General features: G+C 46.1%; 1 protein-coding gene across 20 annotated transcripts in view; it reads left to right on the top strand.

The window, feature by feature from the left end:
- Nucleotides 1-18,462, top strand: part of FBRSL1 (fibrosin like 1) — a 506,715-nt gene that overhangs the window by 435,272 nt on the left and 52,981 nt on the right. For all 20 annotated transcript variants that reach the window (XM_059863632.1, XM_059863639.1, XM_059863647.1 and 17 more), the window contains one exon: nt 15,699-15,744. In XM_059863632.1, coding sequence (XP_059719615.1) covers nt 15,699-15,744 — 46 coding nt within the window. The remainder of the gene's footprint in view (nt 1-15,698; nt 15,745-18,462) is intronic.

Raw genomic sequence — 18,462 nt, 5'->3', positions numbered from 1 at the left:
AGAATGATAAAGTTGCAACAGACATGTTTGGGGGAAAAATTTAAAATCCAAAGTATTTAGGTGCCGTAGATTTTTTTTTTGCTGTTCTCATTTAGCCTGTGCATAGAGGTGCCTATTCTGAGAAGTACCCAGTCAAATAGATATTTTAAATGAGCTTAAGAAGTGGCTTTGGCTCCCTGGGTGTAGCCCTGCTGTATGGTTTGCTTTGTGCTCTTGCAGGGCTAGGCAGGAGACACCAGGGTCTGATGGGAAGCGCTGGAGTGCGTAGGCAGCAGCAGTCCCAGCTCCATCAGCCATCTGCTCCCAGTCCAGGAGCCTGCACCAGCCAGGGCACAGGGGAAGGGCTTGCAACTGTGTTCGTGGGGAGCAGCAGCAGTGAGACAAATGGGAGGCAAATGGGAAAGCAAAATTCCATTTTCTGCAGTCTGCTCGATGTAGAGAAGCTGATGGATTGGCTGCAGCATGCCAGGTTCATTGAGGTGTATCTGGTGTTGTTTGAGCAAAGGGAAAACACCAATAAAATCCCAGGAAGGTTATACTCAACAACAGAGACATACATTGCTTTGCACTAAGCTAGGCTTTGTTTATGATAACCTACCTGCATCCATTCTGGCTATTTTTCTTTATTTTCTATTGATTTCCTCCTCCAATTTGCCAGAGTCAGCACTTTTAAATTGTTTTTCAGATAAGCTGAAAGCCACAAAAATTCAGAAATTTTCTAAACTGTTGACTGTTCAGGTGTACATTTTTGGTTTTTGGAGGTCTTTCCACCATTTTATTTTTCACAGGAGGAATAAACAAAGCTTTGGTTTAGGAAAGTGCTTCAGCTACAGTGAGATTAAGCACATACATGGAACTAAGCATTTGATCAAGTGCTTTTCTGAATGCACTTTCTAGAAAATTGATGTCCCTTCCACTGCTCTTGCTAAGTTAATCGGGAGATGCTGAGGTCTGATGGGAGCCTTTTGTGCATTTTCAAGATAGTGTCTCTGGAGGATCATTACACACATCCCTCTGCAGAGACTACAAGGAGATTGTCACCAGGAAAGTGTTAGTCACTGTGTATTAACATGCAGGATTATTCTGCCTCTTTCTTCACTGTAAGCTTTTCATCTCCTTACTAAGCAAGCACAGTCATGTCTGGGCTGAAATCACAAAGGTTTCTTACAATGCTCCGTTTGTGCTTCCAGTTTAGAAATAAACTCTGGTAAAACGAGCTGTTAGCAGTTGTGGGACTTGGGAAGAGAGGCAGGGAAAGGGCAGTGGCTTCAGCCACAAAGAGTCCAAAGGGAGATGAGCCCGGAGCAGAGCACAGGAGCCCAGCACTCAGCTCCTGGAGGTGCAGATGTCTGGGGTAAATGACCTGACAGCTGAATGGAGTTGTTGGTGCCTTGGCCAACGAGCAGATGGTCAGCCAGGGAAGGGTCCAGTACAGCTTGCTCCCCTGTTCCTTCCAAAAGCATCTCCCGTGCAAAGTGGTGGCTGAACACTCACCAGTGATGTTCCTCCTCCAACTGGACAGCTCTCCTGCCCAGAGCCACGGCCATGCCTGTGGCAACAACAAGGCAAGCCATGTCTGTGAGTGTGCTGGAAACTCTCCAGCTGGTGGCTGAGCATGGCAAGCATTAGTCAGTGACTGAAAAAACATTTGCCCCTCAGTCATCACCATGAAGGGAGAAGAGCAAAGCCAGACCAGTGGTGCTCTGCACATTCCCAGGTCCATGAGCAAACACAGTAGAGAGTTTTAGAGCACAAAACAGACAGACATCTATTGCTTGCCACAGGCAAATGAAACTTTATGGGTGAAATTGTACTGGTATATATGGAAAATTAACCTAGTAATTGCCCTGCAATTATGCCTCATCAAAGCAACTGCTGTTAGATGGCGTGTCCTGCTACACCACCTTCCCAGTACGAGTCATGCATCTGCACTTACAGCCTTCCATCCTTCTTGAGAACCACCAGACTCCAAGTGGAGCAGAGCCATGTTTTTGTTGGAAATAGCTGGTTACTGATACAAGCCAATTACTGGAGATGTGTCTTATAGTTTGTGCGTGAGGAAATGGCCTGGTTTTGTGGTCAGCAGTTGGCATGGTATGCATTTGACTGCTTTAATAGTTTTTGCAACCCCACCCAAATACTCGCTGTAGTACAAAAGAAATACATTTGGAGGAACTGCTTGTGTGTAGCTGATCACATATTCACCCTATTAGCTTCAGCTGGCCTGTAGAGTTCTTGTACCCAGAACATTAGGAACACACAGCTTTTTGAAATGAAACTAGCTGTTCCCTATGTCAGATCAGTTCATGTCTGTACAGATGGTTTCTCAACTGGAATTGCCAGTAACATCATTGGCAAAGGCTCTGAATGACATTTTTTGTCCATTTAGGTTTGGGGCATTTTTTTGTTTTGTCTCTCTGATTGTATTCATAAAGGGAAAATTGCAAAGAAAAGAGTCAAAGGAAAGTCAAGAGGCATTGTACAAGAAGGAAAAGATTATAGCAGGGAGGCATAATGTATTGGAAGTGAAAGACTGTTCCCATCTATTAGGAATTTTCTCAAGAATGTGAATGTACACATCTACTAGAAGAATGGGGAAAGAAGGGCTGACACTTTGTGGGGTTCAGACAAAAGAATATAGATCCTTTTCCCTTTGCATCAAGTGGGCCATGGAAATTAAATTGTCCTCTAAATGCAGGGGGGAGTTCCTGTCCAGAATGGATCACAGCATGGTGGTGACTGTAAAGAGGGTTTCTCTTCTACTACCCTGCTCCACAGGGCATTTGCTGGAAGAGCATAATTAGGATGTGCATCTGAAAAAACGCAGGGCCAGACAGAGATACAGTAACACACTGGAACTCGAGTGTATTTTAGTCTGCTGCAGCTGATAAAAACTGAGATGAGCACTGGCTAAACTTACTTCCCGTGGACTCTCTCTCATCATTTCTTCACATACTTTGGCTTACTCACATACAGACCTCTTTCTGTAATGGAGAAAGTTGGGTTGTCTAAATGCCATGAAAGAAGTTTGATTTAAGAGGCAGTTTTGAAAAGAGAGTGAAGGCCTGGCTGGTGAGGCCAGGAAAGCTTTTCGTGCTTTGGGCAGAGGGCACAAAGAGCCTGGGTGACTCTGTTGGCCCAGGGTTTACAGTGTGGCTGTTGGTGCCACAGCTGGTTTCTCAGAGCTGGGAGGTGCTGAAGGGAGTTTGTTGTTGGCCAAGTTAGCCTTAGATTGCAGGGGGTGGCGAGATGCAGGAACTGAGAGTCTTTTAGGATTTTTGGAGACAAGGATGAGAAGATTGTTTGTGAAAGCAACTGGAATGGGGCATGGAAAAATCCAGGAAGGCTATTTTACCCACGGGTGAAACTCTCTCTTTGGTTTGGACTTTAGCCAGTGGCACAGAGTAACAGAAACTTTTGAATTCATGCATCTGCTGCTTGGCCAGTCCTCGCTGGAGGCTCAAATGGAGCTGCCTGTTCTGGAACCATTTTAGCTCAAATCAGCTCCCAGAAGAAGGTCATTAATAACTCATGTCTCATCAGCCCTCTCCTCCTTCACTCCACTCCCTAAAAACTGGGCTGGGATGCTGTGCAGGAATTTGGGCTCTCCCGGGCAGGCCAGCAGCAGGGTGACAGTCTGAGGTCACCTGCTAAAGCCATCGCTGTCCTGCAGAGCACAGCCATGCTCACTGTCTGTCTGTTTTAATGCTTTAAACAGGGCTGTGCATGCAGCATTATTTGTGTAAGTGTTCTCCAGGCATTTGAAAGAGACTTCTGTTTTCCAGAGAAGAGGAGGAAAGGGGCCGGAAGGAACTACGTGGGGCAGAGGAGGGGTGAGCGATAGGGGAGCAGCCAAAATAGAGGGGTTTGGGTGGCTGTGGGCAGACACAGTGCTGCGCACGGGCTTGATCAGGCTCCCCCACACCTGGTATTAAATCAGAGAAAAGCCTTCCACCTTCTGGTGCTGGGAGTTATGCTTTTTAGAGCCGAGTTCGACAGTTGTTATTGCAATTTTGTGGTGCTCTTTTGATTTACAGCTGTTTTTACGACCATTGAGGCAGCCACAAATCGAGGAAATCTCATAAAACAGAGAGTAAACGTCTCCTTCACAACCCAGGCAGAGTTTTGGCATCCGTGCTTATTCCATAGAGCAGGATGTGTAAACAATATTGTGTCCCCTGAGTGGCTGATATCAGTACAGTTAAGTGGTAACAGCTTGAAAAATGCATTTCTCGTATATTGGTGGTAAAATTCGAAATGGGCCCCCAGGCTAAAGTAAATTGGTGACATTTTGCAGCAGAAAGGGGGGGAAAAAAAGGGAAAAAAAAGAAAGGGCAGCAATTGGAAATGCAGAGCCCCAGCTTTGAAAGCAGTGGGACTGGAGCCAAAGTTGGATTTATCTGCATTATTGCAGTATGGAAATAAATGGATCCACCACACTTGTTGCATAGCATATCTAATTGGAGAAGACAGACTATATGTTGGCTGCAAATGGGGGACTGCCCCATTCACCACCTTATACAGAAGATGAGGTCAGTTAATGCCATATTTCATCAAGGTACAACAATGAGAGCTTCTTTCTTGACTTGCTGTATAGCACAGGAGAAAAGCTTGGTGACCCTTTCCTGTAGAAAGTAGGTGAGTGCACTTCACTGCCCTTGAATGCGTGAGGGATAGGAAGCCAGATGCTCTGCAGATGTGAACCACAGGCTTCCTTCCATATTTTTTCCTCTGAAGCCTCCATTTGTAGGGAAATTTATATGCTGTCCTTTTCTAAGGCGTTCCTAATCCCTTCTTTTGGGTGTTTAAATACGTGGCCCTGTGGTGTGCCTTCTGTGGTGGGTGAGGGAGTCCAGCAGCGGGAACAGAGCTGTGGGAACAGCCAGTCCAACAGAGACTTTTTTCCCTAAAATGTAGAAACACAAGACCTGAGACAGAGGGAGAAGGGATGATGGGCAGACTTGATAATGAAGTTAAAAGAGTCAATCTAATAAACACCAGAGAGACAGCTGCTAGAATTTCACCATGTTTTGGGATTACCGCATTGGTATTGTTTACCTAATGAATGTTTGATGCTTCCTTCATGTATAGAGTTGCTGTTACGTGATGGGGGTGACAGGAGGTGTTGTAGTCCTGTAGCTTCTCCATCTGATTACCCAGTGTCTGCTGAGCATAATGAGTGGGGGTCCAGTCCAGCTCAAATTAATCTGGTGTCTGTTGGCGAAGGAGAGCCATGAGAAGACCTTGGGCAGCTGTCTGCTTCACAGAACCTGGCAGGGAGTTCTCAAATAAAAAAGCTGTCGTTCCCTTCCTGGACTCATACTCAGCATCTACTTGCCCAGTTCTAATTAACCTAATGGATGGTGTTAAAACTGGGCATCTGCAAGGGTTCATAGACCAATAATCCAGGTGGTTTGGGAAAGAGTTTCCTCATTGGATCAAGAGAGGAGGAGAAGGCAGATGATCATTCATTTTTGTTTGATTTTGCTTTCCTGTGCTGTCTGAAAAGAGCTAGTCTGAAGATGTTGAGTTAGGAGGTGGCAGCCCTCTATTTCTGCAGTTTCCATGGGCAAAATGGGAATGGGCATTTTCCAAAATCGTGCACGCACCCAGCAGTGTTGGTGGCAAAGCTGCAATGAATGACACTTTTATCCAGAGGTTATTTGTTGAATTCTTTACTGGTGTGTTAATAGAAAGCACTGGAGAGGAGGTGATTGCACTGTATGCTTATGAATGTCTTCATGTTGGTAACATTTTTATTAAAATTTTACCTTCTGGAGTCTTGTTGCTGCATGGGAATCTCAGCTTCCACACATTTTACACTTCAAAGGAAAAATCCAGCTGTGTGCCTTGGTCTCGAAGATTAAACTTGAAAACTTGAATTTAGAAATTAATGTTGACAAATGTAGACAGATGTCCAAATTAGTTTCCTTTAAAGTTGTATTAGATTTTAAATCTTTTTAGTGTGAGTCCCCTTGGTTCTTATAATTATTTTGCATTGTCCTGCCACAAGCACAAAGCTGGAGGGCAGCAGGTCTAGCGCTGAAGCAGAGGAGAGCAATCCCTGAACCACAGTCCACTGGCAGAGATAAATCTCCTAAATCTCTGTGCTCTTACAGCAGCTGAGGTGCTCGGAGGGGGCAGGGCCAGCACTGCTCTGGTATGGCTCACATGACTGTAATATTCATCTTGTAATAGGAATCTCTCCTACACATAATTCTGGTGGGAATGAAAATTTCCCAGTAAACCTCTTAGCAAGGTTGCTGAATTAGAAAGAGGAGATACTTCCTAGCTGGTGAAGCCTGCCTGAATCACACAATCTCTGCAGGAGCTGCTTCTGCCTGCTCGTGCTCCTGTGCCCAGGCACATCCTTGTCAGCTGCTGGTGGGCCAGTGGCCCCATCCCAGAGCTCTGAGTCTCATGGGATTTGCCTTCACGTTCAGGATGAGCACATCCAGCACGCTGCAGCTGTGGGTGAAGCCAGGGATGTGCTTTGTGTCCAAGCTGAATAATCTTCTGCATGAAAGGGGAGCCCACTTGAGCAGCCCCATCCTCCTGGGCTGCGCAGCTGTGCAAGGAGTGGACCTGGGAAAGAACGGTGCTTTTGTGCAGCACAGTTATGTGTTTAACATAATAAATGTTTATTGTCCTCTGGAGCAAAGGAGCAATAGGCTAAATTATAGCCCAGGGAGGGAAAGCTAGAATCATGAGGTATAGGCTGTTAATTATCTTTTTTTTTTTTAGCTGTCATAATGTACTGGCGTTTGCCTGCAGCTCCCCCCTTCCCTCTGCTCCATTACCTCCACCGCCACTATCTCTAAAATATCTTCTTCCCCTACCACTGGGCCCTCCTCCTCTCTGGCCTCCTGCTCTTTCATTTGTAAGGCATCTCTGGCCTCCTGAGAGATTTGTGACTTCTCTCCCAGCAGCCGCTTACGGTGATAAAGGCCCTCAGACTGCCTCTCTCTGATTAATCAGCCCTCGTGCAGCCTCGATAGGGTGTTAATTTGTAAACTCAGTGGACAGGCAACTGTGATAAGCCTCTGCAGCTGCTGTGTGTCTGCCGGGGGGATGGGCAGATAAGGCTTCAGCCCTGGGATGCAGCCAAGAAATATTTTGGAGCAGTGAATTAGAAACAACAACAACAAAAGAGCCTTCTGCAGAGGCACTCCTTTGAGGTTGCTGTGGGTAAGACAGCAAGTTTCAATGGCAGCAGACAAGAGCTGCTTTCCTGATAAGCTCCCTGACCCCTCAGGCCCAGGAAAGGGCCACGTCAGGATTGCATCCACAGTGGGAAATTGTGTCACAGAGGGGTGTCCGTGTGTCACTGCCATGGTCTGGGCTAGGAGGACAATGCCATCTTCCCTGTGTCTCATGTACTCACTGTGGTTAACCTGATGCTTTTCAGAGAATTTGATGCTGGTTTGTCAGGGCTGTCTGGCATGACATGTCACCTGCAAGAAAGGGATGGACACTGAGGGTGTCCAGAACAGCATTAGTGTCAAACGATTTCTGAGCACCCTTAAATGTTTGCTCTGTGATATGGTTCACATTAAATTCTATACAGAGTTCACTGTGTATGGATTAAAAACAAGAACACAGCATTTTCCTGAGAGAGCAGACCATGCTGAGTGCTCTGAGACCACAGAGTAGTGCTCTGAGAAATAGCAAAGCTGGGGGTTAAGCTCTGGAATATCCAGGCAGATTGGAGAAGGCTGCAGTGATGACAGGCATGTATTCTGTTTGTCTGCTCAAGAAGGTTATGTTGAATGTTTCTGGTGTGCTCATGGAATTTTCCCTTTTTTATTGATTTGATTATGTTTTCTTCAAAAATTGAAAGGAGGAGATATTTCGCTGAATTTTTATCAGTGCTTTGGTTCAGCTGAATCCTAATGATCCTGCCATTGTTGGCCTCCCTAATTGTTCTAATATTATCTGACAACATGCAACAGACGATGGAAGCAGTTCCTTCCCTGTCTGCCAACGCAGGTTGTTATTCAGTTCATTTTTGAACTGCAGCAATCCTCAGACAGACAGTGACCTTTTTATGAAATCAAATGTCTTGCAAAACCCTCTTGGTCTCTGAACTGTGATTTATAGCCATTTGTGTTGGAGAAAGCTGCAGGTGGGATTTGGGTGACACATAATTGGTTAAAAGATAAAATAAAATGAAGGTTGCCCTGCTGGTACAGTGATGGCAGGAGCTACAGGAATGAATTGCTTGGCAGTGCAGAGCCTGGCCCTCCTCCTCCCGCCCTCCTCCGTCGCTTGCCAAGTCCTGTCTGGCAGGCCATTACAATGATAAATGCAGGTAGCTGGCAAAGACCACAGCTGAGAGTTTGTTCTAGCATGCCAAGCCCTGCTTGGCATTCCCAGTTGGTGCCAGCATTTGCACTCTTACTCAGTTTGACGGAAACCAGGACATGAGGTGTGAATTTATGTCCGCATCCTTCCAGGAGAGAGTTGGGATAATGAAATGCCAAGGCAGCCCTGGGAGCAGCAGAGTAATTTGGTAGGTACCAAACAACAGTCTGCCACCTGTCATTCGCAGCACAGTCCCTGCTCTCCCCCATCGCTCTTCCCACAGCGCAGCCTTTGAATTATAAGAAGTTTTAGATAGTTCTGCAAAGAGCACTCGCCGTTCCCCCTGATTTAGTGCAAATAAAAAGCCATATCCCTGCCAAATAGATGGGCTGACTAGATAGGATCAAGCTGTAATGACAATAATACAAACTGCTGTAGCAGTGTGTTACACAGCATTCCTAACCTTTCCTACCTGAAGGTAGGTTTTCCCTTACATTTCTAGCAAAAGATAAATCAAATCTCTGCTTGCCCAAGTGAGTGTCTGAGTAATGAAAAAAATTTGAATGTGGAAGTGTAGGCTGAAGTCTGTTTTGGGAAGGAGTCAACTCTCTGAGAAAGGCATGAGGGCTCTGGTGTTTGGATGTTTTAAAGCAGGCCACACAAAGCCCTTTTCTCAGTGTGTCACGGAGAACTGCGTTTCTCTGGCTGTGGTGTGTATCAGTTGCCTTGAACATGGACACATCATTGCCTCCAACTTACACTGAGAGCTGCAGCCTCATCCAGTGGCACAGGAAAGGACTGTCCTCTGGATGCCATTCATAGACCAGAACACCCAGGAGCATACGAACATGTGTTACGGGGAAATCAGTGCTGGTTAAAGTGGAAAATAGCAGGAGTGTAAAGCAAAGGTAGACTTGGTAGTGGTTGGGGAGCTGAGGTTTGAAGGAGGAAGATCCTGAGATAAGGACCAAGTGCACCCTAATTTAAATTAGGACACACAGGCACGCTAACATTAAGCAAGTATTTTGGCTGATTTTAATGAGGGACAGCTGGAAATTTTCTTTCCTTGTTGGTGTCTCTGGAAACAACCGAGGAACTTTCTGCAGCTGTCTGATGAGGTGAGGTCCAGGAACTCCCCAGCTTCCTCCCTTCTCCTCCTTCACTAATTTTCTTTTCAGTACATGTATCTATTTATTTATTTATTGGAGCTGAGCTGGGAAGGAGAGGGAGTTTGATCTTTTCCTTTGGGAGACAGCAACTGCTCAGAGGAAGATGAATCATAAAGCATCGCTAATGGAGGGGATGGGAAGGGGAGAACTCTGGGCTGCAGCCATTCCCCAGGGGCTGGGGGGATGGTTTGAGGGGAGAGGGAAGAGGAGTTAGCAGGCCTGTGCCCCGAGGCTCTGGTGGCAGACATGCTGTAGGTCAGATGTCCCTCTGTGTCAGGATTCAGTCACCCTTTGTCAGGGACGAGGCACATCTGTGCAATAACACAGCACAGCAGCCTGTGTTTAAGAATTACTGCTGCTGCTGCTCGATTGAAACTACTTTGTACAGTCCCACGATGGTTGTAAAATGATGAGGAACACGCTCAGGGTTCAAAACATTGTCAATTTAAGCTTACCACTGTCTTGCCAAAAGGGGACCAAAACAAGATGTCGAGCTTGTGGAGGAGCAGTGAGCTTGGTTCCTCACTGCCCTGCACGGAGCCAGGCTCCAAACAGCGTTTCCTTCAGTGCCTTCCAGTCCTCATCCACTCCCTCCCATTCCACTTGCCACTGTGTAAAGTCAGTGTAATCCAGTGGTGAGTTAGGACCAGTGATCTCTGCTTCTAGGCTCTCTATGGCCAAATTTAATCTGTCTTCCCAGACTCGTGCTAGCTTCTCAAAGGGGCTGTTGCAGAAAACAGTCATGGTTATATAAACTGCTGAGAGAAATGAGCATTCTTGGAAGAAAAAGTGACAAAGAGGCGAGTGCATGGTGACAGTCCCTTCCAGGAGCAGAGCAGTACTGAATATGTGTGTGCTAAATGGATGTAGGTGGGAACCTAAACAAGTGTGTTGCTGTATGAAGTACAGTCCAAGAAACATTTTGTTTCTGGTGAGCTTTCTGTAGAGTAAATTCATGAAAGATACAGGAGACCATCACTACCTCTCAGAGATGGCCTTGAATCATAATTGAACTAGAAGTATCTGTGGCATTTAAAGCATTGCCATATCAATAAGTAGTTGCTGGTTTGGGGTGTTTGTGCTGTGTGTTTCACTGTGGTGTGTTATGGTGTAATTGAAGGTACAAGTGTGACTTTAGGATTGCTGGAAAGGTGGAGACTCTTTCTTTGGGAATTTTATTTATTATTAGTCCTTATTTGCACTGGAGGTCAACAGATAGAATTTCATAAATGATCCCAACTATCAGGTGTAGCCAGATTTTTCATCATTCAGCTTTCTAAATGGGTTTTTGGAAATGCTCTATACCCAGTAGCTCCAGTCAGGCTGATGCCCCAAAGGCAGCTGCTGAGTGTTGAGCCCTCTTGAAAGCCCAGTCTATAAATTCCGTGGGAAGATAATCACAGTGTGGATTTGTAGAAGTCCTGTTCCCTCTTGCTTAATCCCTCACACAGCTGGGCTATGCTGTGTCCCAGCCAGCTGTGTACCACAAAGCTGGATATTCCTAGTAGGTTCACAAAAATGGCTGAATTGCAGGTCTAACTTTTCTTTTGTCTTCCTGACGGAGCTGTGGTTTCTCTCCAAAACTAATGCAGGTTTTGGAAAGACTGTGGGCTACCTTGAAACATCTCCTCACAATGCAGGCAGTGTTACCCATGGTCTGCTCCTATATCCTGAAATGTGTAGAGTACTTTGTTGGTCTTAAGGGGGATTTTGTACATTGGGTTTTTGTGTGCATGTGTGCTATTTCTAGGCTTCTCTTGCACCTTTCCATATGTATCAATTTCCATTTCCTACAGAAGAATCACAACCCAAACAATACCTTCCTGTTTTAGTTATTGTTCTCATATTACTGGCTGAGGGGTCTGGTATGAATGACTTGCAGAGTGAACTGCAGAGTAGTAAAGCAGTACTGACGTGCTGAAATTCTCTGCTGGACAAGCGATCGAGTGGCGTTGGAGTGGTTGGGAAAAGCAGGGGATACAGATCAAAGGGAAGAATGAAAATCAATCCAGAATTTTCAGGTATTGTCTGTGCTTTTTGCTAAAACTTTCTTGAAGCATATCCAGCACTTCTAGTTTGGAAATCTCCCAGAGAAGGGTTTTCTTGTGAGCTTTTTAGTGCTTGCTAAGTTCAGTAATTGTGCAAACAGTCTCTCTTGAGACTGGCTCTTGGCTGTCTAGTAGATAGGCAGAGATCCAGATCTAAAATTTAAACTGTATTTTACTGTCTCCTTCTGCCTACTGTACTGGACTCACTTGGAGGGAATGCTTGGCTTTTTTCACACACCAGGTCCCTAACACTACTTTGCTTGTTCCTTGTGACCCACAACTGCAGCCTTATTAGCAGCTTCCCAGTGTCTTGCTGTCAGGCTCCTGGAGTATCAGGCTTGGATCTGGCATTTGGGGCTCCAGGAGATGCCATGAAGGTCCACAGAGCCTCTGCTGTTGGTGATAAGGAGCAGTTCTAGTCCCTGTGAGCCATTTATAGGCTACAGATAAAGGGGACAAAAAGAAGTAATTGATGTGAGGCCTGGCATAATTTATAGTGCTGTCTTTGTCAGATGATGTTGTTCTGTTATATATAACCATTAAATTATTAATCTGCAAGAGCTCTTGCACCTTTCAGCTGCCTTGGGTTGGTGGGAACCAGGATGGATGAGGCATGGACTTCATTATGCCTTGCTGCTCACCTTCACTGGCGAGGGTGTGCTGCATCCTTTGTGGTTACCACCTCACATCTGAGGAAAAAGCTGCCTTTGCTGAGCTTTTAGTGCTGAAAATTGAATCAGTGTTTATACGTGCTGGGTTCAAGGGGAGGAAGGGGGAGGGACTGCAGCACCACTCCTCTGCTTGCTCTCCACAGAGCAGAAAAGGGCAGAAATGTTATTTTCCCCTGCAGTGCATTCAGCCTGGTTTCAAGCTGTCACAGAACTGGGTGGAGGCATTTTCCCCTTTAGGTCTAGAGTAGAAAAGAAAGAAAATCAAAATGTGACAAAGGATTGGTAACTTCATTGAATAGGCCACGAGGGGACCTGGAAGGCTTGGTGTCATCGAAAGGGTGCTGGGTCTGAGGGATTTCAGCAACATGAGGTAACCTCAGGAACTGCTGCTCTGGGGACACATGTCAGATATGCTTCAAGTGCCACGGTTGTTCCTGGGGACAGGTGGGACTGTGCAAGCAGGATTTTTATGAGCACAAGCCCAGGGTGGGTTCTGTGGCTGTGGGCTGTGCTCTGGGGCAAGGGAGATGAGCAGCCCATGAACAAGCAAGGGTGTCTTGTGTCTGTGAGCTTCAGGCTGGGCAGGTCTCGCTGCCTTATGCAGCAGCAAAGAGGAACTTGAGGGGTTTGTGAAATGGTCCTTCAGATGGAGACAGGCAGGAGGCAGCAAGAGGGGGGAAAAAGGAAATTTTTAGTTTCATTTTGCAATCAAAGAACATGTGATTTCCTGTGATGGCTTGAACTCGGCATAAAAGGCTCCAAATGCCTGGTTTTGTTCACAAGGGAAGAATTCCACTCTATTAATATTATTTTTAAAACCCTTCTTCAACATATGCAAATGATTTGCTTGGAACAGCAGTATTTGGGAGGGGACTTGTTTTAGCAGATGTGTTGGTTTGCTGGATTTTTCCCCTCATTAGTGGGCTCCCTCAGACACATAGGTTTTATTGTACGCTTTCTTTAAAGGGTGACTGATAGGGCTGAATGATGTATTCAGGCTCTTCCTCCCCCAGCTTCCCTCCTGCCTTTGCAGCAGCTCGCAGAATATCCTATAGCACAGGCGTTCACTGTTTCAGAATGGTGCTCGTGCCAAAAACTGCTCAGATCTGGAGCTAGAAATCACCAGAAGTGAGAGCAAAAGTTGCTGTAAACTCTAGGTGTGAAGGTTTGTGTCTGTGAACTGAAGCTGCGATGTTGAAAACGCTGCTCTGTAAATGTTGACTCTGATTGTGGAAGGCGGTGGCACATGCTGATAGCAGAAGACTGAGCAATAATCCGGCTGTTTCACTTGGTCTTTAAAGTGAATTTTCTGGCTTGACTTCCTTAAACGTTGTTTTTATGCAGTCTGGACCTGTAGCACTGAGATCTTTGGCTCCCGGCTGAGCGCTGAGCCCGCGCTGCCGAGGCGCACGGAGGGCAGTGAGCTGGTGGCTGACACAGGGTGGTGACCATGAGCCCAGACTCTCCAGACCAGGGGAAGCACAGAGCTTCTCCCAGCTGGGGTGGCTGCCTCGGGCCGTGGCTGGCTCCCCAGGAAGGGTTCTTCCCAAGCAGGCTCCTCTGGAGGGCTGCACACCCCAGCAGCCCTCCAGCGTCTGGACCCGGCACGTAGGATTTGTGGCTCAGTGGCCGATTTACTGCTGGGGCTTTAGGGCAAGACATGCCGAAGTTTCATGGCCTGTAAAATGGGGGAATCTTATTTATCCACCTGCCACGTGTCCCAGGGCTTGTGGAGTGCTTTGGGAGTAGGCCCTGGCTTTGTGTGAGCTCTTAGCATGGGTGATTTCCCGGAGCCTGCAGATGTGTTCTGCATCCGTGGTGACTTGGTGTTGATTATAAGTGAAAAATCTCCTAACAATGGGTTGTAAATTCAGAGTTGGCTGTCAAACGTTTTATGCACCACTGTTGTTGCTGCTGTGTGACTCTGTTACACTTTCTTTGCAAACCAGCCTAGGCAAAACGTTGTTTAATCCTGGTTCTTCCTCTTTTTAATCCATGCAGTGAAGGGATCGTGCAGGTAACTGATTTTCCCTAAGATTTTAGGATCTTTTTGCTGAGCTGTGTAATGATCATACATGCCACAGCTACACGTGCAGCTTTGTTGTGGACATAATTCAGAATTTTTTTATGTGTCTCAGCCTCAACCTATTTTTCATGTTGTTTTTCCTCTCTTTTTTATACATTTGCATTAAGTAAGACATTCAGTGCTTGCAGTGCCACTTTTCTTAGAAGTAACATTAATGGATCACTCTTGCTTCTTACTATATCTCATGCAGAACTTCTTGCATTTTACTATTTGTTTTTTTCCTTCTGAGTCGTCATTTAAAATATATAGCAATGTAATACAATTTGTAGTGCTCTTTATCATGCAAATCTCCCAAGGCACCTTAGAATAAAATCAATAAAATCAAAAATAAAAACAACTTCGTTCAGCCATGTGTTGAATTAATTAATTGTTTTTAAAGCAGAGCCAGGGGAAAAAGGCTTTTTTCACTTTCAGTATCTTTTGCTCGTCAGCTTTGTTCTTCACCCATTTTATTCATGCAGCAGTCAGTGCCTACACGTTGATGATACTTTCTTGTAGATGGTAGTAATGTTGATCGTGCTCCTGCTCCCAGACCAGCTTTGATTCTGGAGAGGCTGCTTGCTATTTTATCAGATAGCGAGGAGGAAAAGCTTATGCTGAAATCGGTTGACTGCTTGATATCAGTGGGGGGAGGAAAGGAAGCCATCAAATTAACTCATAAAAGCTTTAGTTACGATGAATGGACTTTTTTTTTCCCTGTCTGTCGTTATCATCTTGTCTGTAACCCAGTGACCCTGATTATCATGAAGCTGTTTACAAGGTTTAGGTTAATTGGATTTCTTTAACTGTTTCCCAGAGCTGTGAGGAGCACAAATACACTGCTGTGAAGTTCAGACAGCATAGTGCAACCCAGTCTGCAAGGATACGGGCTTCTTCCAAGAGGAAGTCGTTTTATTTCATACTCAACTAAGTGCATAGCAGCATGTACCTATCATTTGGCATAATATTGAACAACACCCTCCTTCATACAGATGTGTTCAGTTGCAACTTGTGTTTCCAATACACAAATTACATTTTGCATGTTCAGCAAGAATTGAGCTTATTTTCAGTGAGAGAGCCTTTGAAATGTGTTTTGGTTTGGTTTCTTTTTTTTTTTTTTTCCTTCAGCTTGATAGCAGTTTCACTGGTTTTGTTTTTATATGAGGAATCATGGATAAAATAGCTGTGCATTGCATGGCTGCCTAAACAAACGAGACAGGAGGATGTAGTTGGGTGAGATCAGGACAGTCCTCTTGCTTGGCTTTCATCTCCTCAGGATGCATGCTCGTTCTTTAATGGCACAACATTGCACCCTCCAGGTGCAATGCGCAACTGCAGGTCTCCAGATAACCCACTTGTTTTATGAGCTGTGTTTTTGTGAGCAAGCCTTCCCAGTTTCTCCTTCACGTTTATTCACCCTCTCTTTCTCTTCCTTTTTCAGGCTTCTGTAGGCTCTGAGAAGCTGTTCTCCCCTGCAGCAAATAAAGGTAAGTGATCTGGAGAAATGCTTTCCTTATCTTACAGCGAGAGATTTGGGTTGTGAATCCGTGTCGTGCGAATAGCAGGACATCAGTTTTGCCAGAGCCTGTAGCTTGGCCACACACATTGTCATAAAGATCAGCTTTACAGGCTTGTGATGATTTAAGTTAAAATTTAGAGCTGCATTGTCTCAGTGTGGGGTGGGACTTCTTCCCTTCCAGTAAGATTTGTATCAAGAGTCTTGGAGAGAGGGATTACTGACAAAGGAGTCCTTACTGTAGGGGATGTGCTTCTCCCTCTAATACAATCAAATCCTCATTTCTTTTAAACAAATCAGTATTTCAGTGCTGTCTGTGTCATCCTGACAAGGGCTTGCACATCCCTCCCCTGCCAGTGCCCACGGAGCATTTGTGCCTGTACATCTTGGTTCTCCAGGACATGGTGGAGGGTGCTCAGCCCGGCACAGCTCCGCTCCTGCTGTTAATGGCAGTCACCTGCGAGAGGCACTGGGTGTTGCTAAGAGACTGCCTCGTTCCACAGCCCCTTGGGGGGCACAGCCACAGATCTCTAAATATGCCCAGCCCTCCTCTGAGGGCTCAGCACAGCCATAAAACCGGGCTGCTCTGTGTGTTCCCAGGGATAATGTCACTGAGATGGATACCGGGCAGAAATGCCAAAGGAACAGCCTTGGAGAAGGCAAACTGTGGTACACAGTGGAAAATGTTGTGCTGGGAATGGTTCCACTTTGCCATGCTAGGAGGGTTGTGTGGCTCCAGATTAATTGCCAGGGCTTGTGGCTGTCTGCAGCATCCTCTGCATTGAGCTGCAAAATAAAATCAGTTCACAGCAGTAGTGGATGTTAGGGGCATGCAAATACCCCAAAGAGGGGAGATGAGGCCCATCAACAAGAAGTGATGAAATAAACTTCTTGCATTATTTCAGTGGGGCCAAGAAAGGAACAATTTGCAGTTGTGTAGGAGTAGGTGCTGGACGTGGAAAGGCGTTTTGGTGGTTGTGTGCTCCATCACCTGGATCCAGGCCCAGTTTTTAGCTGGGCTCTTCAGCAGCAGTAACTATTAGGAATTCTCTTTCTTTCCAAGCTTTGCAGATTTTCAATGCCAAATGTGGAAACCGATGACAAGCCCATTATGTTATTACATTTGTAGATATTTTTACAAAAGTATGCAGCTTTATCTGGGGGAAAGAGGGAAATTTAAACAAATGGTGGGGAAGAACATTTCTCTTCTCTCACTTGGCTTGCTGATAAGGCAAACCAGATTGCCCATATGGCACTGCCTCGGCAAAACAAAAATCTTGCCATCCTGCATAATGCCTGGCACAGAGATCTGCTGGAGAGGCTTATGTTGAAGCGTTAGCAGCTTTGTTGGCTCCTCCTTGTGCTGAAGCCCAAGATCCCCCACTCCTTCATATCGTGGAGCAGCTCAGCAACATGAGTTTTCAAAATACCTCCCTATCAGGAAGTTAAATGTGCGAATGCCTGTGAATTTGCTGTCTTGAAGTTTGTGTTCAGTGCTGTTTATATCCCTATAATTTCAGCCTGTTCCTATTTGCTTTAATGTGGGTGTAGACATTGCCAGCTTTGGGTTCAGATCATGGGTTTTATCTCATTTTCTCTTTTACCCTGGCCCCTGTACCTTGCTTATGGCATGGCCTGCCATCGTGGGCAGGCTCTCCTGGGGCTACCTCAGCATTTGGCACTTGGCTTGATAGGTGAGAGAAATTCTCCTCAGCAAAGATATTGTGCAGAAACCCAAACAGTGCTAAATTTTACCCCTCGCCCTGTTATCACTCCCGCGATGCAAGAGCCAGATTTGTCTCTTGCACATGCAAATGAACGCCGCTCCTACACGACCAGGCTCGGGGATGCCATATGGCCGGGAGAAAGTGACTTTCAAAGCATTGCACTTAAATTCCTTTTGTGAGATAAGAGCGTTGATTTAAGACTGTGTTCTCCAGGGCTGGAGCCCTGGTGGCTCTGTGGGGAGGGGATTAGCTCAGCGCGGTTTCCTGATGGGCACACGCATGGTGCGGCACGCGCTCATCCTCTCCCGTGGGCATTTGCACCGTGCCCTTCTTTTGTAAACACTGGCGGCCTTTTTGGAGAGATATTAGCTAGCAAACATGCAGCATCCATGCTGCAGCTTTTATTGAGGGTAGCCAGGCTTCTAAAACACGTAAAGTGGATTCATTGTCTGGTGCAACTCCCTGTGTTCCCAGTTCATTGTTTGGTGCAAGTCCCTCTGTTCCCACAAACTTTCCCTGGGGATGTGTTTGGCCCTGTGTGTTTGTTTTATGCTGTCCTAGTTTATCAGCAGCTTAGCAATGCAATTAAGTATTAAGATAGGCGGGTTACGCTTATTTGAGGCTGGAACAGCTGTAAAATGTAACCTTTGACCACATTTGAGAGCTCCACAAAGGGCCGGAGGAGCAGCGTCTTTTGTCTGGAGCTCTCTGGGTAACGTTTGCCTTTGCCCCCTCCCCGGTGGGGCCACGGAGGTGGCCGTGCTCCTCCTGCTGACACCAGTTCATCTGCAGCAGCAGATGCACGGCGTGCATGTCCACTTCGGGGAGCAGGCACTATTATGCTGCAGAGAAAGGTGTCCTGACCCGGGGTGACCTCGGTAGTCACAGCTGTGAAATAGGCTGAATGGGGCACTTTGAGCTTCCAGCAGAAGAGGAGATTAAATCCTCTGTGTGAGGAAATA

This window comes from Haemorhous mexicanus, chromosome 19 (assembly GCF_027477595.1).
Source record: "Haemorhous mexicanus isolate bHaeMex1 chromosome 19, bHaeMex1.pri, whole genome shotgun sequence".
In the NCBI taxonomy this organism is placed as follows: Eukaryota; Metazoa; Chordata; class Aves; order Passeriformes; family Fringillidae; genus Haemorhous; species Haemorhous mexicanus.
The sequence above is the reverse complement of the archived record's forward strand: the minus strand, read 5'-3'. Positions and strand labels throughout refer to the sequence as shown.